At 39.5% G+C, this 26,300-nt stretch overlaps 1 protein-coding gene across 6 annotated transcripts in view; it reads right to left on the bottom strand.

The window, feature by feature from the left end:
- cdkl5 (cyclin-dependent kinase-like 5) overlaps nt 1-26,209 on the bottom strand; it is a 42,431-nt gene extending 16,222 nt beyond the window's left edge. For 3 of the 6 annotated variants that reach the window (XM_014340400.2, XM_014340399.2, XM_014340396.2), the window contains exons 1-9: nt 25,529-26,209; nt 22,442-22,811; nt 17,731-17,765; nt 6,706-6,751; nt 6,491-6,627; nt 5,984-6,104; nt 5,642-5,701; nt 4,650-4,740; nt 778-880 (exon numbers count right to left, since the gene is read on the bottom strand). In XM_014340400.2, the coding sequence (XP_014195886.1) occupies nt 778-880; nt 4,650-4,740; nt 5,642-5,701; nt 5,984-6,104; nt 6,491-6,627; nt 6,706-6,751; nt 17,731-17,765; nt 22,442-22,478 (630 nt within the window). In that variant the 5' untranslated portion in view covers nt 22,479-22,811; nt 25,529-26,209. Of the gene's footprint in view, nt 1-777; nt 881-4,649; nt 4,741-5,641; nt 5,702-5,983; nt 6,105-6,490; nt 6,628-6,705; nt 6,752-17,730; nt 17,766-22,441; nt 22,812-25,504 lie in introns of all 6 variants that reach the window. The other 3 variants (XM_014340398.2, XM_014340397.2, XM_014340401.2) reach the window with 3 other exon arrangements.
- Between the last annotated feature and the right edge of the window lie 91 nt (nt 26,210-26,300).

The raw sequence follows: 26,300 nt of genomic DNA on the forward strand, positions 1-26,300 counted from the left end.
CACAGTGTCATAAATGATACACCTGTTGTTAGATGGTTAAACACAGCATGCTGTCCAATCAACGAAAGTGCTTTAAATGAGAGCACCAGCCCAGGTGCACTGACCTGAAAGTGATGCACATTGTTTCCATAAATTTCCTACTAAACTTGTTGGAACGGCACATAATCCATAAAGTGTTTGAGGGCAGGCCTGAGACAGATTATTTGTGTTAATACATTTTCTTTCTTCGATATATCGATGGGTTGTGTGCGAGCTAACAGAGAGACAGTTTCTTCTGGTGCACAGATCTCAGAGCTCTGTTGGACAAACTTGTGATTTGGGGATGAATAAAATTTAATTTGACTTGCTATTAAATTTCCAAAATTAGCGCTCATCACCATCTCTGAGATCTCCCCCCGCTCGCTCTGTTGTCTCCCAGTTGCTTTATTTCCGACAACACAATTGAAATTTCTCTTGCCCAGGTGTGAAGTCCAAAAAAGCCCCTGTAACTGTGATTTTTACACGAGGACTCTCAGTAATTCTTCTTTTGTTTTATTATATCAGAGAAGAAACCAAAGTGGGCGTTCTGTCAGGTGCATAAGCGTCAAATATTATGAATGCCTGTTCCCTTTATAACAATCTGAAATAAATAGATAAAACCTGTCAGCCCACCTTAAACATCACACAGTAGGACTTTGAAATGTGAGGTTTTGATTTATTTACATCAAAAGCTATTTCTGTTTTTCAGTCAGCCTGTTTAATTAGCTATATGCTTCACCCTTGTTTCGGCTCACCAACCTGATCAATCTCGCTTTCCCCTGGAAACAAGGGCTGTCCATCACTCAGCTCCCCGAGGATACACCCCACCGACCACATGTCCACCGCCTTTCCATAAGGAGCCCTGAGACGGAGAAAAACAGACAAATATGTAATCATCAAATACAGCAAAAAGACCTCGTTAATTAGACGGTAGGGTGATAATAATGAGAGAGGAAATGAAAATGGCGAGGAAAAAGGGTAAAAACCAAGTCCCCGAATGAAGAGGAGACGATTATGAGAGGGATGACAGCGAGGCGGGGGTGATAGAATTCACGGAGGTGGTGCAATTAAAATAAAACGATCGATGTTGTGTTTCTGATGGAGAAGCTCATAAAGAAGATGGTCATTTCTGAGGGAACAGAGCTGAGAAGTCTGGTGAGAAATGGTGAGAGATCTGGCAGCAGAGAAGCAGAGGAGAGGTGGTGTTGGAGGGAGAGAGTATTTGAGTGGGCGGCATTCAAACGCTGTCTCAATAAATGTTCCAGGGCATTTACTAAATCAGGCTACAGAACCGAGGCTAGATGACGTTCAGCTGTCTCCAAGCTAGAATGGACATTAAATGCAGCAAAAGCACCAAAACAACATCGGCAAGAGAAGTCCACGAGGAAAGTGAAATTTGATCTGTGGGTATGGTGGCTCGTGTCATAATGCAGCAGATGAATCACTGACTGTTTTTCCAGCCATCTGAATTAAAGAAATGAAATGAAATGAAAATTTTTACAGTGAAATTACATTAAAAAAAGGTTTGTTAGCTTAATTTCGTGCTCAAAAACACACAGAGATGCAGTTAGAGCTCACTAAGTGGGTGACAGTTATCAAACAGGTAATAATCAGTCAACTTTTGTGTTTTGTCAACTTTTATTCAGCATAATGCAGTAATGTTTATTATATTTGCCCAGATGTAATAAAACCCAAATAAACACAATCCAGTTAGACTTACTGGGGATTTGGGAGTGTTTGTGTCATGTAAAAGTCCAGATATAGAGCATCTCGAATCATATTTAACTAGCTTTTACAGCTGAGGTCTCTTAGACTGAACGGAATGAATACATCGCTTTCAGTAGTGAACTAATTAAAAATGAAATTGGTTTGTCAATTTTCATTAAATTATAAAAGAATATAGGACGAATTAAAAAGATGAAATCGTGTTCAGTACAGTTTTTGAGCTGTTTGAGAGAAAGCCTGCTTTTTACAAGGAAACAAAAACAGCCTATTTGCAGACACAGTGAAAGCACAGACTTCATTTCTGAACATCCATTAATAGTTTTCTTTTAAGAGTAATTTTACAATATTTTCATATTTATTGATTTGCCTGCTGCTTGGACAATAGATTCACTCTAAAAGGAAAAAAATCTATAGTTCCAGTGTCTTTTACACATACTCATCAGCCACTTTGTAAGGAAAAAAAATTATTCAACTGCTTGTTAATGTAAATATCTAATCAGCCAATCGCATGACAGAAACTCAATGCAATTATGCACGTCGACATGGTCAAGGCGAGCTGCAGAATTTCAAACTGAGCATCAGAATGGGGGAAAAATGTTTAAGGAACTGTTGATCTTCTGGGATTTTGCCACACAACCATCTCTGGGGTTTACAGAGTGGTCCAAAATGCTGAGCAGTAGCTCTCTCACCAAAAACCCCTTGTTTATACTAGAGATGGACCGATCCGATATTACGTATCGGTATCGGTCCGATACTGACCTAAATTACTGGATCGGATATCGGAGAAAAATAAAAAATGTAATCCGATCCATTAAATATCACGAAAGCACCTCACAAAACTTGCAACACGCCGTAACTCACCTCAGAACGTTAGCACGTCGGAGCAGTATGCATCACGTGATAGAGCGGCTGTGGCATGCGGGACCTGTCGGTGGTCTGGATAGCATTTGGAGCTTCGCTAGCAACCCGGCATTTCATCTCCGACAAAGTTATCCCCGAGAGAAGTAAAGCAAGTGTGTAAGTCCATCTCTGAATGTTTGTAAAGCATTCCTGCGTTAAGCTTAACAAGCGATATATGGAGCGACTGCCTCTTCTTGCTGCTACTTCAATCATGAAACTGCTTAACGATCAGCTGATCGGCTTTTCTGTCGCGAGTCCGTGTCTCTAGTTTGCTTTTGGCCCACTTTGCACCAGAAAGAGGAAACCAGCGGCTGAACAACAGCAGCACGTTTAAGCTTGATAAGCTGTTGTTAGAATTTATTTAATATTACTTTCTACACCAGGATCTTTTTCTACGTAGCTGACGCTGGTAACTGTGCAGGGGCGGATCTAGCAAAGTTTAGCCAGGGGGGCCGATAGGGCATTAACAGGGAAAAGGGGGCACAAAGACATACTTTTCTTTCTTATTCTCATTTAAAATGTCAGCTTTTAATAAATAATTATCTGACACCCAAAGTTTTAATTTGATGTAAAATGAATAGAAGTCCATTACTGTATATAGTAACTATTAAGTCTAATATACCCTAGTAAGCTATAGTACTTTTTCCTTTGGGAAGGTACCATCTGTGCAGTCTGCAATTTTGTTGAAGAAAGATGTTGAATCTATTTAATATTTCTTGAAAAATAATTGATTTCTGTGCATTTTTTTTCACACTGCATCAAATTAAGGTTGATTACGTCGATTAAGCATCATGAGGTGGAGCGTGAGGGGTGGTTCCCTATTTTTTATTTATTTATTTTTGTTGTTGCTGGGAGTTGGAACCCTATTAGTTAGGTTGCTTAATATTTACGCTAAGTACTCTTTAAAATACCAGAATAGGGAGGATGGTGTAGGTTTAAGTTTATTAGATTGATCAGTATTGCTGAACTATGAAATATTTTTTTTTGCATACAGGTATAACAGAATAGCTTTAGTGTAGTTGTTGTTTTAAACTTGAGTATGAACTTATACAAAATGCAGCAAGATATTTAAAAAAACAGTTTTGTTGATTAAAAAACACTATATCGGATTCATATCGGTATCGGCAGATATCCAAATTTATGATATCGGTATCGGACATAAAAAAGTGGTATCGTGCCATCTCTAGTTTATACCAGAGGAGAACGGCAAGGCTGCTTAGAGCTGATAGTAACTTAAATAACCACAAACAAGGTATGCAGAGGAACACCTCACAATATGCTGAATCTTGAAGAAGAAGACCACACTGGTTGTCATTCTTCTAAGAACAAGAAAATTAGGCTACAGTTCACATGAACTCACTAGAACAGAAGATTGATTTGCGACATTCAGATTGTAGTATTTTGGCATAAACATCATGAAAGCATGGATCCTTCCTACCTGTCAATGGTGTCGGGGATATTTTCTTGGTACATTTTATTTATACTGATGAATGCATGCTGGTACATATGCAATAAAATAAGTCTCACATTAGCCCAGACACTTTAAGTCTATTTTTACTGGCCTCCTGTTTAAACAGATTAAAATCGTGTTCATTTCTTCTTCTTCGTGTTATTCCAGAAAATGCAGCTGGACATTTTTGGGATCTTTGGAAAGTTTGGCCTCAGTTTGTAATGAGATGAGATCTCTATTTAAAGCTGCTTTGATATAATAAGATTTCTGCTATAACTTGCATTTATTCGTGTCAGGCTGTAGGCACGAGCGGATACATTAAACATATAATGCAAAAATGAATGAGTATTAGCTGAGAAAATGAGACCAGTACTGTGTTATTTTGTTTAAGGTATGGTGGTATCACAAGAGAAAAGCTGATACCCTCTGTGGAAAAACACAGAAACATATCTTGTGCTGTGTGCTCTTTCCTTCGCTTCATGTTTCTCACTTCAGCTCCTGCATATATACATGTATGCACAGACATGCACACGCAGATGCACACACAGGAACTCACCCCAGCAGCAGCTCAGGTGAGCGGTACCACCTTGTGGCGACATACTCAGTGTAGTTGGCATCTGTTCCTTCAGACAGGTTACGAGCAAAACCTGAGCCAGAGTAACAGATATTCAATAAATCACGTACACCTGATTCTGTATGTTACACAGCCATCACGTTGAAGTGTGATAATATACAATTTAGACTCTTTCAAAGATCAATTAAAAACAAAAAAAGGACTCTCAGTGTTCAAGTAATTTGGACAGCTTAGTAACAACACGGTCTTCCCATGTGATCAAACTAATTAGTTATGTCACTGCAGGCAGTTGGAGACTGTGCTTTGGAAAAGTGTCGTACAGAGAGTCCATTTTAATCATAAAAAAGTCACAATAAACAGAACGCCAGCTCCAACAGTGAATAACAAACAAATCTCACCCCAGCTGACTAAATAGCATTGCATTAGCCAATTATGCAACGCTAACTAACCATGTGACCCTGCTGATATTGACGCTAATGTAAAACACACACCTGGAAAACAGTAAAATGGCAAAGACGTGTCATATCAATGCACTTTATTAGTGTTTTACAGAGAAAATAGGTGCTTCACTAATTGGACTTCTTTGGCGGATTAATTGTGTTAAAACCCAGCAGGCTGCACTTTGAAATGCTGCTTGGCTGTTTCCCAAATGGCAGAATTGATCCTTCTGATATACAACTTACAAGGTGACAAATTAATGGTGGGATTTTTCACACCGAACTAAGCCCAAAAAACCAAAATGGGCACAATGCAATCACAGAGATAACTGCAAAAACTCAAATAATCACAATCAATCGGCAGCTGAAAGCGATTTACTGTGTTAAAGAGTTTGCTTGATTTTAAAAGCAGTTATCATCACTCGAGCAGCGAAATGTGCGTGGTCTGGGAGTTTTTACTGCCTTGCACACAGACTCTAAATCCTTACAGCACCGTGACACATGGCTGGCTGCTGTAAAAAACCGAAGAAGACTCACCAAAGTCACAAAGTTTGAGAACATCCTCAGAGCTGATAAGGAGGTTCTCTGGTTTAATATCTGGAAGAAAAACGAGGCATTAACAATATGCTTCAAATGCTGTCCTACTACATGAATACGTAACATGAATACAAGACAACAATACACATTTTTTACAGCTTCAGTTTCCCTCCTATGACAGTACTTTGTCTTAGCAAACTATTCTTGATGTGTGGAAAGGCTCAACCAACATGCTCATGTACACCACATAATTTGAACTGAATTCCTCCTTTTTTGAATCATTATTGAATCACAAAAGTGTGATTTCCAGATGTGACATTAGACCGGGTGACACTTCCTCACCTCTGTGCACAATCTCATTCTTGTGACACCAGTTGATGGCTTTGATGAGCTGATAAATATAGCTGCGGACTTTGTCAGGTGGAGCACCGTTGGGCATTTCCTCTAGTAGCTCCAGCATGTTCTGCAAGGTGCAAGAAATTCCCTGTTAGAAAGTGTGCTCTAAAAATATTAATGGTGTTAACCTTTAATTTCTTTTTTGTTTCTTTTTTTTATTTTAGCCCTGACAGGGGGTGAGAGGGGACACCATGCTAAATCACTAGAGTACAGCATGAAAATAAAACCTGTCATAAAATAAACACTTGGCCGGGTACCCTGGCAACACAGTGGGGAATACCATTACTCACCAACAGCATAGTTCATATGTTGCCATGGCGACACTTTTTAATGCTTAAGTGAGCAGTCTCAACATCCTGAAACTTAGAAGTAGGCTAGGAATCTAGATACGGCAGAGCAGAGAGGAGGAACGTGTGCGAAGTCAAATGATAACGACACAGTCGCTGAACTGACCCTCTCAACATATTCGAAGACGAGGTAGAGCTTCCCCCGCCTCCGAAAAGCCTCCTTCAACTCGACGATGTTGTCCTGCTTCAGTGTCCGAAGCATCTTCAGCTCCCGAAGAGTGGTCTCTTTGACCTCCTCATTTTCTGTTCGGAAATTAAAGCAGCAGAAATTAGACAGCAGCTCCTCGCTTCTCTCCTAACTTCCTGGCTCACTCCACTCACCTTCACTGTCTTTGAACTTCTTAATCGCCACCAGCTCATTGGTTTCCTGTGAAGACATGAGGATAAAAGTCAAATCAAACCACTTACCAAGACAAAGACAAACACCTCAACAACCAGACCTATACGACACAAGACCATTAAGATCAAAGAAGAAGTAAGAAATAGAAAGTATCTGTAGAACAACAACGACAAAAAAAGGTAAAAAGAAAGAGAGAGGACATTTAAATTCCACTCCTGCCCACTCCTAACATTAAGAAGGAAAAGTTGCCGTGGCAGTGCCAAAACAAGAGCGATGCTGGTGCTCTCATTTCAGTTATTTTACTCAGGGCTATCTCTCTCACACACATATGCACACAAGTCCGCACATACACACGGACAGACAAAACAGCACTTCTTTGGCATATCTAAAACGCTCTTAGGCCTCCTTCAGCTTCTTGCAGGTTGCTTGATTGACCTTGCTGAATTTTTACAACACAAGCGCAGATTTTTGCTGCTGCTAGACTGCCATGGCCCAGCAGAAGCACACTTTAAAAAGCCTCTTAGCAACTACTGCAAAAGGATGGACCCTCAGTCTATACCATAGGAACTTGACTCTGTACTGTATGGACTGGAGCATGCTATTGGATGGAAAATGCATGATTTTTTAGAGGTAAACGCAGTGATTTACATGTGTGCCAGCTTGTTTGATGCTAGGTGATTACATTTCCCCTACATACAATAATATTGCAGTCATATAATGCAACAGCCTGACTTTTTTCACTGAAAATCAAACACCAGGCCTACTTTGTTGAAAGAAAGTAGCAATTTTAGGACTAAGTGGAATCTCCATGACTCTAGCACAGTCCTTCTCGCTGCATGCATTAATTGTTTTATTTAGCGTCTGTGTTGAAGCTAAAGCTACTAGTGATACAGTGTCTCTCAACATGTGTTACCTCATATAAAATGATACAAAGCTTTATGTTGTGCATGTCACAACATAAAGCAAAAAGTCTTGTTGCAGTCAACATGACATTGTTTGTCTATTTGGTGTTGATGCTATACCCAGAGGCTCTACGAGAATTACAACATACTGGGCAGTGTCCTTGGCCGCTCTTGTGTCCCGCTATTGTTCTTTTGTTTTCTGTGGAATAGGCAACAGAATCGGCCTCAGTGTGGGGAAAAGCCAGCGTGATGATGAGCTACGCGTCATTTGTAGTGCTTTTGCTCACACAAACAAATCGTTTGACTGCCTGTGCGTTTTTTCAGTACAAAGTTGTCTGTTTAGAGATTTTTACACGAGAGGCAAATGAAATGAAACAACAAGGATTTACAGCTCTGACAGCACTTAATCCTCAGAGTAAAGTTAGAGATTTTAGCCAAGGGGGGAAAAAATCTGAAGAACAAACTGGGAGCTTTACAGTGTTTACTAGACAGACAAAAACACACACACCAGCAGCCATGCACCATATGGGACATTTCGAGCTCTGTGGTAGCAATATCTAAAGCGCTGATGATACTTGTGCTCATGTGTGGGCTCTTTGACCTGCACTGATTTACCTTTGAAACCACAGATATGTCAGCACACTCCAAAATAGCCTCACCTTTGCTAATTTGCTGCTGCTGATTTAAACAAGTCACACAAAGTACATAAAAAAGCAAAGCTTAAATGCCCCCCTGACCCAAGAGGTACAACCTATGGATGAGCAGAAGGTCATGCTGACCAAGAAGCAGCCGATAGCTCAGTGCTTTAACGTCAAAAGAAGGAAGCAGCTAGTGAGCTGAGGATCCCGAGGAGACAACTCAAAAGGAACAATACCGAGCAGTAGTCGAGACTAGCCAGACTCAAGAAAGTTGTACAACATCTGGGGCTCATTAACAAAATCCTATCTGACGATGTTAACACCGCCATAGTTACTCCCCACTGCCAGCAGCCCATGGATAAGTACAAAATTTCCGTAGCTGAGGCTCTCAAAACTGCCAAACAGAGTCTCACACCTCTGGCTACTAGTCTGAAGAGATAAAGCAGAGAAGCAGAGTTCAAAAGAACAAACGGCCTGCTCTCCAAAGACCCTTTCACCGATAGAGTCAGAGACTCTAAGACCAGGCAGACCAACCTGAGCACTGCCTGGACTGACTGCAAGAAAGCCTGTGCCTTACATGGACTACGGGAGTGTTTGGTGCTATAAAAGATTAATGGTGTACTAATAGCCTTCATCAGGTACTGAATGAATCTCTGGAAGACAACAACTCCATGCTAACTGCACAAGTCACTATCAAAGTTCAGATTACATCAAGGTGATACACTGTTCCTGCTGCTGTGCTGTATAGGCCTCAACACCCTCAGCCAGCTCATCACAGCAAGTGGTTATAGAAACACATTCAGGAGTTGAATGACCATCTGCCACCTCCTGTACATGGATGGCATCAAGCTGTATGCCAGGAGCAAGTGAGACATTGACTCACTGATATATCTCATCAGGATCTACAGCAAGGACATCAGGATGTCATTTGGACTGAATAAGTGTTGCTGTAAGGATGGCAAAGAGAGGGAAGATGATCCAGACTGTCTAAATTTTGATTCACCTTCAAAATCAGACTCTAAGCAAAGTGTGTCCTTCATAATAAAAGCTTGCAAACAACAAATATTGCAGCCAATTGCTGGGGCTCATAAATGATGCTGGCTCTTCTGTATATAATGAGCTATTCAATTCTTTTTTTTCTTTTATATAGCACCAAATCACAACAACAGTTGGCTCAAGGTACTTCATTTTGTGATGTAAACTCGCTACAGTAATGCATGAATATAATGGACTATTGTGTGGATGCCATAGTGGTTTAAGCAGGATATGTTTAAAAAATTTGGCCTTTCAAAATAAGACCTACTCAATAACCAAATTCCATTTTAATACGCTTCTTTCCTGTCTCCTTCACACTTGGACATGGGAGAGACAAATGTCTACACTTTGTCTCTCATTTCTAAAAAGACTAGCTAAATAGTACTAGACTGTCAAAATAAAAGCTTGCAAATAGTAAAGCTTCTTTTCAGGGCTGAAAAGGATAGTGGGTTTTATTCTTTCAATTATGACTACTACTGTAAAAACAGGATGCCTGCAAAAGCTTTAGACTTTCAGAATAAAATTCCTTTCATATTCTAAAGACCATTCCACACCTGTTTCTTTTTATCCACGGTTATTTATTCATTCATTTATTTAATTATGTTTGGCTACCTAAATCTTGACCTTAAAATGTCTTACAGCTTCCCCAAAGCTATTATTTGGTTAGCTCTTACTTGTGGTGACATCTTCATGGCCAGCTGGTGCATTGGGACACTCAAAATTTCCTGAGAAATGTACGTCTTTTTGTTTTCTAGTTTTTTCTTTTTCTTACAATTATTATTATGCTTTCAAATTGCTTTGGATTGAAAAGTGAAATTAACACATCAGGTTTTGATCACAAAGATTTTAAACGGAGAAATTCAAGTAAAACCCGCGTGAGAATCTATAACCAGTAAATGAATGGGACTGTAATGTGACAAACCACTTAAACAAGTAATCAATTATCAAAGAGTCACTGATGAATTTTCTGCTGGTCGCCTACCAGTAATTAATTAACAAGTCCTCTCAGCCCTCCAGCACTGCACTGAGATCCTGTATAGGCACCAGGAAACACTGGCTGTGTAGGTTGTGCTATTGTCACTCCAAAAACACAAATTCAAGATAACACAAGCTTCTATGCACACACCCACATACGCTAATAAAAACACTTGCATAAAGTGGCGGAACATTGCACAAACGCTGGCGCACGTTCACTAGACTAATTATATGTGCCATCAAATGCATACTGTGAGGTGAAGCATATATAATTTACAAATGAACATACATTTAAAATGCATTTAATTCCTTCCTTGTACAGTTCCTGTGTCACCGGCTAAGGTTTTAGCCCAGCACATACAGCCTGCAGGCATGATTCTCTTAACTACACGCAGGTCTGCTGTAGACTCCTAACAGGGTGACCCATTTACCATCAGCGTAGTCTCCCTGTTCGATACATCCCTCTGCATCTCCTTCTCTCCATCGTGCACGCACACACATTCACACATTGCTTCTCTGTCTCTCTCCCTCAGCTACCCTTTTCTCTTTTGCCCTGCTTCCAGCTGAGAAAAGTAAAAATAACTGCTCTCTTGCAGCAAAGCTAAAAAGCTTTTATTGCAATGGTCTGAATCTTTGGCTCCAAGTGTGTGTGAAAATGAATCCCTACACTGTCATATAAATGAGAAACATGTCACATGTCACTTCTTAGTAACCCAGAGGAAGGGAAGCAATACCCAGTTTAACATACCCACACTTTGACAGCTGGTATTTAATTTCTTATGAAATGGAGATTTGCTGAAAACAACAAATCTGTGGTCCAGAGAAAGAAAAAAAAAAAAAGAGTCTGTGACAGAAAAATACTGAATTTTAAAGATATGCTATGTTATTAGCTGTTTCATTTGTGCTATGCAAGCATGGAAATATTAACTGTTCTTGTGCCAGAGTGGACATAAACACACACACACACACACACACACACACACACACACACACACACACACACACACACACACACACACCACAGTGTAAAGAAAGGTCATCTTTTAAAATCATGGCTATAATAAATTAATATAAAGACTGAACATTGTCATAGCCTATGTAGGCAGGCATACTGTGAGGTGAGCTCTGTTACTGAACAAGCCTGCCAATGAGACTCGACAGCAGAACGAGTACGCTGATGGTAAAGCTAAAATATTAGCTAAGTTAGGTGGTATTTTCACCTCTGTGCATTAAGTTAGGGTCACCTTTACTGTTAAGCTCATATCTTGTTTTCTACCACCAAAAAAATGCATATAGAACGCTTGGAATTTAAAAGTCACTATTATCACTCACTAGTCCCTCAGATATTTTATGCACATCATATTTAATTAAAAGTTAATGACTCAGAATGGTTTTTATGGAGTAATCAATACAGTACAATAAACCTTGGAGAGTAATGGTTATGCTCTAGTGGTATTTTGCTCTCCTGCTCTGTCTCTCACTTTGTGTCTGACTAAAGTGCATACAATAATACATACAGTACCAATAACCAGTGGAAAGTAATTTACTGGTAAATGGTAAATGGACTGGTTCTTACTGTATGCAGTGCTTTTCTACTCTACTGAAGCACTCAAAGCACATTTATACAACTCGCCTCATTCACCCAACCGCTTTTTTCTATACGTAAGTGCTTTCTTTCTAACATTCACACTCTGATGGATGCATCAGAGCAACTTGGGGTTAGTATCTTGCTCAAAAATATTTGGCATGCGGACTGAAGCAGTCACCTTCTGATTAGTAGATTACCTGCCTTACCTCTTTAGCTACAGCCACCAAAAAGATTTATTTTAATTTGACTGGGATTTACTATGCTTTGGCATTTCTCTGTGTCTCTTAGACATATTAAGATTCTGCCATAACGGGTAGACAAACATTTCTCTCACAAATGCAGGGTTTATCTTTAGAGCACAAAGACAGTACAAAGAGCCAAAAAACTTAAGCCTTCCTCCACAACAGGCCAATATGCTTAAGAGATGAGGCACTGTCCAAATTTACATTCAGCTGCATCCTGCATGTTAATACATCTGGTTCCCAGATTTTTCTTCTAGCTTCTCTTTTATCTGTCCCTCTTTGAATTTCAACTTCCTGCCTAACCACTGTGTTCTACTTACAGTGTCATTTTGTTCATGTTCTCAGAATGCAAGTATATGCATATTCAGAATGTCACTCAATATGTATAATTTATGGCTTTTTTGAAAGTTTTATGAAGCACAGCAAAGTAAGGACGTCATAATGATAGGATATATTGGATGAAACATGCTCAGACTGTATGGTATGTAGGAAAATAGACTACAGGGAAAACACCAACCAATCCTGAGTACTCAATGCTAAGTCTGCCTTTAAACATTCAGTTATCAAAAACATTCAATTATCAGTCTGTTAAAAACAACTGAAACATTGAGGACGATTTAAAAAAATAAAAAATAAAAATCACAAAATAGCCACAAACCTATTCTGTGTACACTGACAATATCAAAAAAGTACAAATTATAGACACATAGAATCCAAACACATAAGGAGGTCAAGTAACTTTAAACTGTCACTAAACAGATGGCAATTTCAATGTTTCTGCACATCTAAGCGTAAAGTCTCTTTAAAAACAATGTGCAATTTAGCTTCTTTAATCTTTAAATTTGCTTTAGTGTTTATATTGAAGAAAGCCCCGAAAATTTATTTCAACAGGCACAGCGTGGAGCAATCTGTTTCACATGTAAACCACATCAGTGCTTATCAAAAAGGGCTCCCTTTGTTAGTTTCAGTGTAATTAAGCTCTTTGTTAAGGTCTATTTATTAATCAATGTCTGAATACAGGTGCTCATAATATTTGCTGTAATCCGCCATTAACCCCATTCCTCTCTGACCAAGCCAGGATACCAATGTGTGTGTGTGTTTGTGTTCAATTGTAACATGCTGATTCATCCACAGATGTTTTTATATTCCAAGATTGCTTCCAAGTTTATTGACTAATGTGCTTGAATAGCTGCATTGTTTGTAGCTGACAGCATTATTCCTGCTTTCTAAAACATCAGTGCTCCACTCAGCATACCGGCAGTCAACTTGCCTAAAACTGATTCAAAAGCCCGGAAAAGCCCTAAATAAGCCTGATCAATGAACACATAAAATATAAAAATCTGAAAAGACGAATGGAAAATACTTGACTATCAATCCAAACCACTGTGTCTGTATTGTACTTTCACATGGGCTGTCTGGTTATTGTACTGCACCATGTAAAAAGAGGTGAGATTTATTGGAGAAGACTATATTGTGAATTTAAAGGTTTAATAAATAAAAATCGTATTTGCTTTTACACTAAGTACTGCTTTATTTAAGAGGCAAATATTGAACTTTTTTCGTTAACTACAGCTGCAGTCATACATTCACAGTCACAACATTCACCAAAAAAAGCAAAAAAAAGAAATTGAGTGCAGTTTGAATTTCTTTTGCATTTCCTCCACAAAGGGTTATAAGTATACATACAGGCTCACACATATATATGGATACACTCACATTAATATTTGGTTAAATATCCTTTAGCAAGTTGTAAGTCAAGCAGACGCTTTGGTAGCCATAAACTACCTTCAATAACGCTGCATATTTTGGCTGGATATTTGACCACTCTTCTTGGCACAGTTAGTTGGTTATATTCTAAAAATTCTCAGTAGAGCTGAGGTCAGGGCTTTGGGAAAGTCATTCCAGAAGCCTATGTTAACGTGAATGATTTATTAATTCCAGAACCCGTTTTGATGTGTTTGGGATCATTGTCCTCCTGTTGGAACATACAACTATGTCCAAGTTTTGTTGATTTGGGCTGAAGTTTAAAAATTTGGAGGTAGTCTGCCTTTATTATTCCATCCACTGTTCCCGCAAAGCATGATGCTACCACCACCATGCTTGATAGTTGCTATAGTCTTCTTAGGCCTGAGATACTCACCTTTACTCTTGTCACTGTGTCCAAAAATCTTAGTCTTTGTCTCGTGTGACCATACAATTTTCTTCAGAAGGTATTTGGCTTGTCCATTTGGGCAGCTTCTTTCTGTCGTTGGCTTTACTGTGGACAGCGACACTGGTGTTTCAGCAGTTTCCAGTTCATAGCAGCCTTGAGACTCAGCAGTTCCTGGGTTGTTTTTGAACATCTGCACATTTCTTCTCATTGGAGGGTAAAAGTCTGGGTCCTTTTTCAGACCCTGGCGAAGTGTTGACACATCCAAATAAGTTGTACTTATGTAAACTGTTTGAACTGAATTTCTTGGACTCTGTTGTTGTTTAGAAATGACTCAGAAACCTATAGTTCAGCCTGTATGTATACTTTTGTCCTTCAGCCAATTAGAGAAAGTTTAAATTGTTTTTTAAAGTCATTAAGCATACAGCAACAACAATCATTCACCCTGGAAAAAAAACAATTTAAAGAAATCATTCAAATTTAAAAGTTACCACGACTTCTATGTCCATGTGTGTAAACTTCGGACAACAACTCTACGTTGACTTGAAAGCTATAGCTACATATTACTTTGCAAAAATGGACAGAATTTTATTAGAAGGGCGTTAATCTACACAACTACCTTCTGTAAGTATAAGCACATTTAGCTGCTAATTATGATCACGTAGCAAAAAGCTTTGTTATTTCTGAAAGATGAAATAACAGCCTACTTCCTACTAACTGAATTAATAAGGTATTAAATATGTCTTTGGTAAATTTGTTACATTTTTTTACCCTCAAAATTCACAGCATATAAGCAACATGCACAGTTAGCAGAGTGCTGTGCTGTCACTGTGACCTGCTCACGCTTCTTGACTATTAGGCTATACTTGTTCTTGGCGCTAATAGAAAACAACAGAAACAATGCTGAATGGATATGCATGATGCCAAACCACAGAACTACGTGGGGGCCTTTCAGATTTGACAATATAAAAACTCTAATAAAGATAACTGACTGCACACGTTTAACATGACCAGTAGAGATAAAAGGTGCTAACTGAATGAGTGTGTTAGCTTACAACTTATTTTGCAGATAACTTTCAACAGCGTAGCAGCAATCATCATGCAAGTTTACCTAATGTTACATTGTGTAGGATGGGTCCAATAAAATCTATCAGACAATATCCTCCTGTGGCATGTCGTATATTCCAGTGATTGTGGCATTAATTAAAAAATATACTGGCACCAACCCCAAGCCTACGAGCAGACACCCCTATGGTATCACTTTCAAAATCCCATGTCGCCTTGTTCTCGAGTCATCACATTCACAAACTTAGGTGTGTATGTCGCCCACCTGACATGGCGACAAAATACCCAGTCACCCAGTTGCCCTCATATCCAACTGCACAACTCTTCTGTTTGGCCCACAAGCCCATGCTGAGAGTCTAAACACATGATGGCAGTAAGAGAAAAAGGAGACATTTGATGTGGTTGGGAAGGAAATGTTTTATTCCTAAAATTTATTCAAATATTACAAAACTGGCCCTTTGTATTTTGCCTCATTTCCTTTTGACTGGTTGGTATTCACATGCGAGCCTTATTAGAAGTCACACTGTGAAAATTTGTCCTTCAGCTGCAGGCGGTCTTTGGTTGCATGTGCACTAGTGTTTTGCAGAGCAGTTTTAATAAATTTGGACTAAAGTCCAAAATTTCAACAGTGTAAAAAAGGTCTTTGAGCTTTGTTTGAGAATTCCCAATCATTACAAGTCAAAAAGACAAACAATGCAATGTAATCATTTTGATTTGGAAAGTTCTCACATGTTGAGAAAATTCATTTACTTTATAAACAGACTGCAGAGAAACAAGTAATAGGACCATATAACAGCTAAAGATAAGCTTGAAACCGCACAGTTATATTAAGTAAGACACAGCTGGATGAGTCACACCTTCAGCCCTTTCATTCATGCATACAAAGTACATTAATGGCTCACATTTAATAACTTTGTTTTAAGAGTCACCGCTAAAATCCAACGTGATCTAACAATGTCTGTCAGAGAACATTCAGACTCATGCTTACAGCGTGACACAGTGAGTAAGCACCAAGTAAGTGAATCATATGAGGGTGCACATGTGCAAGTGGTGACATTAAAGTTTCTAATCTACCTTTAAGGTGGCTGTAACCATTCTTTCACTCTGAAGGGATTCCCTGTCTATTCATCCATCCCATCATCCGATAAATAAACCACTTTCTCCACTATTTTTTAGGACATAAATGCAATACTAACGGTTCCATCTGCCTCAGCTTTACCTTGTGTTTTATAACAATTGGCAAATGATAATAACTTGCATGATAAACACTTGCTTGGCATTGCAAGTATAAGTACCCTAGCATAAATAGCCTCACAGCTTTGAGATGTGCTTTTGGTGAGGCTGCAAATGTTGGTGTGCATGAGGTAAATTTTGCCATCTGCCAATGAGCACAGTGGTCTGTAGCTCAAAATTTGTGACCACGCACATTGTCTGCAAAACAAATGGACCAACTGTGGGTGTGTTAGAAAAGCGAAACGAACTTTATTTCGTTTTGCATTATAATTGCTCGCTGGTCGATTTTGTGCAATAGCAGAATCTTCAAACCTAAGCCATCAATAAATGTTCTCTATGAAAACAGCAGATCTGTTCCTTATTAAATGAATTAGACCTGTAAGTCTAAGCTGTACTTATACAGCTTGTCTCCCTACTGTAAGCTACAGAAATATGGTTGTTAAAATACAGACCAGACGCTTTATATGGAAAAAAAAGTAGTGGTAATCTTTCAGCTGTTTTCAGTCCCATTGCCACAGATGTATAAAATCCAGCACATAGCCATGCAGTCTGGCTTTACAACCATTTGTGAAAGAATGATTTGTTCTACAGAGCTCACTGGTTGTAATTTCTTCCCTCCCTCAATTGTAAATGATAACATTGCAAAAGAGAAGTGTCTAAGAACCACTACAACTCAGCGACAAAGGGTCAGACCACTGGAGTTACAGAGCGGGGTCACTGAATGCTGAGATGCATAGTATGTAAAAGTTGCTAGTGCTCTACAGACATCCAAACCTTCTCCGGCATTAACATCTGCACAAAACTGGGAGCTGGGAGCTTCAGGGTATCCGTTTCCATTACTGAGCAGCTACTCTTGATAATGTGTAGGTGGCTCAGCACTTCTGTCTACATAGTATATCGACTTAGAGCCAAGCAAAGGATTTCCTCCATTACTGTATGCTTTTACAATGGGTTAAAACACGCTAGCTAACATTTCAGGGATGAAATAGGGATGAAACATCACTGTTGACATTGTAGTTTTCTGAGTATTTTAACCATCATACCAGTCACATTTGTTTCAGTCTTCATCACCGTACCATTCTTCTCAGTGAAAGTTTGCCACCATCCAAACACTTTACATCACAATAAAACAAACCAGGCATACTGTAAGACTCTGAGAAATCAGAAATACTATCTTACCTTATGCCTGCACTTGAGCACCACTCCATATGCTCCTGGACAACAAGAAATGGAGAGAAAGATGCAAACGCTCAATAAAAAAGTGAGACTCAGATGTGGTGTTAAAGTTTTGACATCTTAATTATGCTTTGACCTCCAAACCTCAAACAAAAAGGTTCATGAAAAAGAAGTACAGTAGGTGAGAACCACCAGAGAAACAGCCGTTAATAGGTGAGGCGGAGGCATGCATACTCGCTCTCCCACACACAACACACACTCACAGCTATACCTTTCACAAGTAACACACACACACACCGTGTCCCTGTTCCTGTCTTTACTAAGACAGATGATTGTGTCAGTTTAACAAGACTGGGATGATGGCTGATATTTCAGAAGTCGAGTCTCTGGCTCTGTCCTGCAAGGATGTCAGCTGGACTCGCATTTGCTGAAGTTAATGTTTTCCACGTCTTTCCAAACTGCTCTTGTTGCTGTTCAGATCACATATGCAACGTAATGGGTTAGGTAATGCTGCTTGTCTTTCTGCCAGAATCGGTCTGTTTTTGTGGCAATGGCCTGATTTCTGTGCAGAGTTTTAGAGATTTTTATAGCTTCAGTCTTACGGAGAATGATGCCCTTTTGCCTTGACACCATCTGTCACTTAGCTTGCTTTCGGAGTTACTTTCAGTGTTTATTTTTTTCTTGTTTTTCTTTTTTTTTTGTGAAAGGAAATTAAAAACAACAACAATTAAAACCTATTTTTTTATAATGATATTTCTTATCATAAGATTTTTGATTCATTCAAATATTTATCTGTTTGCTATAGGGGCAGAAAGAGGTGCAGATATGAAGAGAAGCCTGTAGAAATACAGTTTGTCTTTACAGAAAAACTGTAGAAATGATCTCTGTGGTAACATTTATGCAGTTCAGAGTTTTACAAAGTTGATTTACTTACATGGTAAAACAAACATTTTATCAATACACATAAATTGCTGGCAATAAATGGCACAGACCTCTCACAAGCGTGTGCATGAGTTACATGATTATGGGAATTTCAAAAACCCACTTAAGTTGTTTCATAATTCCTTTCTTACTTTCTCCATGGACAACGATAGGTGAGTGGTGCTAGTTAGAGTATTTAATGTCCCAGCAGTATTACGAGTACATGTACAAATGTGTTTCTTTGATAAATCACAGGAACATGAATGTGTAAATAAGCAGTAAGGAGAGAATGGTGACTCCTAAATAACATTCTTAAACCCATTGTTCCTTCACTGGGCTGGTTTCAGTCATTATGCAAATGTACTGTTTATAAGATCAGGGAAACCTGCAGTTTCTCCCACAAAACGCTACGTCCAGATGAACAGAATCAACTTTTGGAGATTCTTAAGAAAGATCCTTACAACATTCAAACTCCCTGTTTAGCTAACTGCATTCTAAAAGGAAACACTTAAAAAATATTAGAACCTAAAAATGCAGCAGCTGTTTAATCGGATCTTTTTTTTAAAATTCTCTGTAACGTTTGAAAAACATGTAGCAACTGTGAAGGAGTTTTGTCTACAAAGAACAAAATGTTCTGAAGTTGCTTTGCCTCTGATTCATGAGTATGACAAAAAATCTTCTTTATAGTTTTGCTGACTAAAGTTTACATACATTGTAGGGGTGCAACGATACACAAAATTCACGGTTCGGTTCGGTTCGATACTTTGGTGTCACGGTTCGATATTTTTTCGATACAAAAAAAATGTTCATGCCTTTTTAATTTGTCATTTATTAAAATTATAAATATATATTTTAACTCAAAATTACAGTTTTTAAATTTAATGTTGCTGAAACAAAAAAGTAATAAAAAATAAATATATCTGATTGAGAAATCACTCATCTTTGGAGAAGAGAGTTTATTACAGAGAAATGGCGCTTTCCAAAATAAAAGCTATACTATACGCTTCTTCTGGGATATACTCTCAGCAGCATATTAAACATATCAGGTCCCCATAAGGAGAATCATCTGCTAACGGTGGTAAAGTTTGTAGCATGCGTGCTTGTTGTTTTTGTCTGCTTCCACTTGTCTTTGCACTAGGATGATGTCGGCGTAAATGTGCAGTCATATTCGTTGTGTTCCCACTAGTCCTGTCAGCGTTAATCTCGTCGAAATGACCTTAACGCCACAACACCGCAAATCTCCGTTAACGAGCTACCGGGGATCATCCCCTGCATGGGGCTGGACGGCCAACACCTTAACAGCAAACTGTGCTAACACACTAGCTCCCACCCATGTAATTGAGCATTGCGTGGCACATCCGACATACTGTTTTACTTTAGTCCATGACGCGCTTACCTTCAGGGTCATACGTCACATGAAAACCAAAATAGTTCCAAACGCCAGATCTGAATGAGGGTGGGGGAGGTTCAATTTGCCATGTTGCAACGACAGCTTAACTTCTGTCTCGCTAGCTTGCCCTGCGCTCAGTGAATCTGCGTTCGACTACTCCGCCTAGGCTGCACTGTCGAGTGCAGATCCACTGAGCGGTCAACACGGACAGCATCGTCAGAAGTTGATAAAATAAATTAAAAATTTTGTATTGTTCGATACATATGCGTACCGAACCGAAAGCACTGTATCGAACGTTCAATATCAATACGAGTACCATTGCACCCCTAATACATTGGTATTATGATGTATTTAGAGAAAAAAAGACACAATTTCACTGGAAGAAAAAGATGAAACAATTTTTAGTGATAGCATACATTTAAAATACAGCAAACCCATCTGTGTCAACGTTGAAGAAAAATGGCAATACAATAAAAAAGCGAGTTGGCAGAGACAACAGTTAACTTTAATATATGCCGCCAGGGTTACACTGTATATATAAAACATACTCTGTGTAAAGTATGAAAAATGTGTACACACAGAGCTTTTAACATGAGGAAAAAAAAAACAGAAAACTGTATGAAAACTGTTATTGCGGTTCGTTGTGTACATAACTTTTTGATAGATGTAGTAACGAGTGCTGGTGTAGATCACAGTTTGCGAGAATTACCAACAGCAGAATAAACACTTGGCTACTCTGTCTTCTCACATTAGAGTAAGGCAGGAATACATGTCGATCCAGCTCAGTCAAATCAGCTGCAAATCACGCTGCTGGCTACAAGAAGCAGAAGCTACACGGATTGCTAATTAAAGGGCGTTTGTGTGGCTCACTTAAGAGTCACTCACAGCTAAAAGTGCAATTTTATTTATTTTATTTATATAAACCTTAAAGAAAAGTACGATTAGGAATAAAAATAGCAGAATCAAGGATGAGCTTTTCAGAAAAACCAAGACTAATTTATGCTGTTGAAAATTTCACAAAGTTGATTTGCAAGAATTACTTACATGTATATTCAACATTTCAGCAATACTCATATGGTGCTGAAAAATGTGTGGTTTCTACGATTTCTTAATAAGGCATTTTACATCCTCCAAGCTAAACACTTCCAACCAAAACCATATACAGTGCTTTTCTCATCTATAAGCAGGATGTCTTTGTCAGACAGGCACTGCTAATTTTATCCTAAGCAGTAAAACAAGTGATTATATTAAATCATCTCATACTAACCAAGAACAAAGTAAGGCTAGAGTAACATTGAAAGTTAGAACTACCTGTACATGGCAAATTCAGCGTTTTATAGATTGAAGCAATATTAGTTTCATCAGCACTACAAATCAGTTCTTGCTCTTGAGTTTGGAGTGTCTTTTAATTCAATAAGTAATTTTAATTGAAACTAGATTTTCTAAGCAGTGCTTATCAAACTCAGCACTTCTTTCTGGCCAGGAAGGGGTTGATCCTACCCTTTGAACTAAAGGCTTTAGGCATGGGAACCCATTGGCTATCATCTGATAACATTTTGGGGCTTCCGGAGTAGCCAGACTTCCTATCCCACATGAAAGTTATCATTTAGCAATGCAGACAAATTCAAAGAAAAAATCTAATTGAATAAAAATGTGCAATTCTTTGGACTGGCTGTTTACCTGTATGCAAACAACACCTTCTTAAACATGTTTGGTCTAAACAAAAATCTTGTCCCCGTGCCTGCAGATTCTACATATTCATACTCATATTTTTGTTTGCTGCACCAAGACCAAGAAGGGTTGGACTGCACTGATGATGATGATAATCACACAGAATAGAAGCAACTGAATGTGATTAAGGAATAAAAACAGAGACTGTTAGAGAAGATCAACTGAGCAGCAGAGGGGTGAGCATGCTTGACTGTTAACATACTGATTAAATTAGTGCTGTGGAAAGGATCCAAACAACAGGTATATGCAGGGGATGTTTTCAATTTGCAAAACGGGAAAGAGCGAGGCTTCATAGTAAAACCTTTAAAGGCATTCTTATCAAACAGGCATACATGCAAACAAAAAAACCCAAAACAATTTTGTTTTAAGATAAATATGGCGACCTAATGACCAAAGCTATTATTATAACGAATCAGACATTACTCCATAGGAGACTTCACCACACTCTGAGGCTCATGCGCCCCTTTAAAATCTGCCTGTGCTCAAAAATGCTAAAGTAGGATATATACTCTCTGTCAACAGCTATGTGTGTAGGTTTCAGCTGTGCAGTGTAAGACACCTGAATCCCATTAAAATGTACACTGGTTATGACCCCAGTGTTACCAGCAACAGTACATAAAGTCTTCAAGTTTTAAAGCATGCAGTGAAATCTGCCGTGTAAAATCCACCCACCTTCGCCCACAATGCCAAGGACTTCAAACTTATTCATTACATCACCGAGAGTGAGGGCTCCTCCAGCGGGTGAAATGAGCTGCTCGGGTTTTTAGCGAGGAGACTCCTGCTTTGACCAGCCGGTGGAGTGAACTGTGGACTCCAGGAGGAACATTGCAAGCGTCTGACCACAGCCCATCTTCACTCCCTTTACACCATAGCTTCTCTCTTTCCCTCTCTCTGCCTCTTTTCTGGACTTTTTAAAAATATCTCTTATTATTGTAATTATTAGGTATCTGAGTCGAGTGTATTCAGATGTCCTTTGCGCTCCCTTTATTCCATGTGCTGATGTCCTTCTTCTACTTCCATCCAACACTACATGCCGGCAAACCTGGAAGACCAGAGACAAAAACAAAGATGCAATTAAATATGTTGTCAAAGGGTCTCTCTGAAGGTCCAAATATCCCATCATTCCTTGCACAGGGAGTTGCATGCTCTTAGTCTTCCTGACACAGACAGTGAATAAGTAGGACATGTAGATATACAGAAAGGCAATATTTCCTTGAGGACATGTTTAAATAACTCATGGCTTAAGCATGACTTCCACACAGATCCCATCTATTCTAATTAGCTATACATCAACATGGAGGATGCTGCAGGAAGCATGTCAACAACATAGGTGCTCAGAAGATCCTCAGAAGAGGACTCTTCTGAGTGATCCCCTACCTTTTTCTCTACCGTCCCTACAAAAAAAGGGATTTTTGCTATTTAATAAAGTTATTGACAGCCATTGGATGAAGTGCTTTAATATCCATGGTGCGAGAAGAATGAATCCTCTTTAATTTGCCTACAGCACTCGGCAACCATCAGCAGGTCAAAGTTTTCACTTATCCGATAAAACATCTCCGCACTTACTAAATGGGTTGGCACAATTTTGGTAACAAACAGTGATGCATGATATAGCCCACAGATTTCGGCCTGACTTTCCCTCTGGAGACACCAGCTGAGTGATGTTTGTGGTTTTCAGTGAAAGGTCTCTACTTGATTAACCATCACATTCTGTGTCGTCATTCGTGTTTCCTGTCGTCGGCTCCAAAAAAATTTGTCAAGTTCTTTATGTAATCCCAGAAAGCTGATTGTGTTCATCATCTTGGTGGGAGAAATGTTTCGTCACTCATCCAAGTGAGTGATAGTGACTGAAGAAGTCACTTGGATGAGTGATTAAACGTTTCTCCCACTGTAAACACGACATCCAGGTGAACACGATCAAGCTTTCTGGGATTTCCTTACCTGGATGCATGCATCAAGATATTTTACATAACACCTAAATATTGCAAAACTATTAACAGTTTTTGTGTTTGGGCTAACAAGGAAGTGTTAACAAGGTAAACTGGATGTTGAACACAGTAAAAATGACAATTCTTGGTATTAGCAAGTTAACCCTCTGAGGTCTAAGTCATCACAACTCAAACAAGCAAAAATAATATGTAATTATGGTTTTTAATGAGTTGTTCTCCCAGTTTTAGCAATCACAGAACAAAGAAAATAATCATTCTAAATGACAAACATCAAAATCTACTCTCATTAGTTCCTCAAATAGGTCTGCTTTGTCTTTGTCCAAACTATAGCATTAGGGTAAGAATTGGGTCATCATTACAACCTACACCTCAGCAATACCCTCTCAGGTGTGGCGTCAGACTTGAACTTAGCTCCAAGCACTCGATCACACAGCGTGACAACACCCAGATCATCTGTAGAATTATTGGGTGAAATTCAATCAAGGAAAGTGGATGTGTAAATTCACGTCTGCGTCAGGAGGATTTAGAACAATCCCGGTGACCTCTTGGGTTTTAAGCTAAAGGATCATTAGGTCAAAAACAGTTGTTTTACTTTCCAAAACCACTCTCACATCAGCAACAGTTACACTTTGTGAAGTGACCGCTGTCTCTGCAGAACTCTGAATCTGTCAAGCCGAGATGGTTGATGTAAAGATTTAACATTCTCCCTCTTTGCTTATAGTTACCCCTCAATCTTTCTGTGAGGTTATTATACATGTACAAGTAATATTGTTATTATTTTGTTTAAGCAAAGCAAAGAAAAAAAAGCCCCAGAACAATTACATCTAAAGGCAGACTGTCTCTTGTCACACATCCAAAAACTGACCACGAATATTAAATGCCTCTTTTGTAATGTGAATGCTGCTGGACAGGAACCATCAAAGCTTCTCACGGTATCAGTCCAACTTCATTTGTATAACACTTGATTTATTCAGCAGTGCAAAAAAACACTTTAATGTTGACTTGGCTCATGTGCCTGTGTGGGCGTTTTCCTATGCAGTGTACGCTCCACACAGCTAAGTCTTTCCAGGGGAAGAGATAAGGTGGACGTTAAGGCCACCCATGGCTTGTCATTTAAGGACAGTGGGTAGTGAATTAATTCGTAGTGCACATTTTAATAGGTATACGCCAGCGACAAGAGTGATCTATGAGACATTAGAGCTCATACTTTAGGGAGGAAATAAAATGGATACAGCATGCATTCGGTTTATTGATAAGCTGCTTCCTCTCCTTGCAAAACGAAATGGAAACAAGGTGAAAACATCACCGTGAAGGTCCAGAAAATACTGAATGAATATAGAATGGACGGCAACACGACACTGCAACTGAGGCTCGTTGGAGTCTGCATGCAAAGAAACCTCGGCAATAAGTGAGTTTGGGAGTGTAAATTTAATAGGCAGGTGCGTGCGTCCGCGTGCACGAGACTATGTGTGTTTGCGTGAGGTGAGAGAGGGGGTGGGGGGAGGATAGTAATGCTGCTCTCTCTGCACCGAAACTGCGTCTCTTTCGTCGCTGCGTTGCAGAGCGCACCACCATTCCATCGCTGTCCACGCGATTCTCAGCCTACACAGCAACCAGTGCATACATTATAACGGTCCACGTTCACGACAATGTTGCACAACAACATCCACAATTCAAGAAGGAAAAAAAGCCTTCACTCATGAACCCGTGGTAAGACATCATTCCCAACACATACCAAAAATTAAATCAAATCAAATCCGACGAGATAACGAGTAAAAAACCTCACCGTTTAAACCACGCGAAGGTTTACCTGCAGATGCGATGTGACGCCTGTACGAAGTGAGAAAGCTCAATCTGTGAAGCACGGAGCATCATGCCCATGAAAATGATGATGTGGGAAGACGAAGAAACATCATGTGGAGCGACAGGAGATGGAGGAGGGGGGGAAACCCGGGCCTGTGCGTCGTGACACGATCAAATGTCCTACTCACTCAGTCTTTGGACGGACGGTAGACCGAATCCGCAGGCATAACGCCGATGACGGGGTGTCAATGTACCGTCAACAGTTCTTCAGAGGCTCCGCGTTCATAGCCTCAGCATCAGCTGGTTATAGCAGCAAAATCGTCATTCCTCTGAGCGACGCTGCGCACAGCCAATAGAAACACGGACGTCTGCGCGTTCCAGCAGTGGTTTAAGATCCACAGCGAGTCGAGATAAAATAAAACTTTGGGATGGAAATGCAGTCCAGCGCACTGTTTGTTGAGCGTTTGATAAGCCCGGTGATCGTCTCCTTCCAGCAGCACGCAGATTTTTACACTGTTAATTACTGCTGCTGCTTCCCTCCCCTCCCCTTTGGTCAACCCATGTTGTGTCACTGATTAAAAATCTTCCTGCAGCTCCTCTCCACTCGCTCTCACCTACACCTCCCCTCCACCAATGCACTAATTGGCGAAATCGGTGTGAATCCACTGGACTCACGGACACTGCATCGACCGGCTTCGTAATGAGAGCAGGTGTTAGAAAGATGGTGCACATTAAATGCTGCATTATTTTGCTTGTGTGTGACCCCCCCCACCCCCCCC

Source organism: Haplochromis burtoni, unplaced genomic scaffold (assembly GCF_018398535.1).
Source record: "Haplochromis burtoni strain Fernald_Lab_line unplaced genomic scaffold, NCSU_Asbu1 Contig_262, whole genome shotgun sequence".
Lineage (NCBI taxonomy): Eukaryota > Metazoa > Chordata > Actinopteri > Cichliformes > Cichlidae > Haplochromis > Haplochromis burtoni.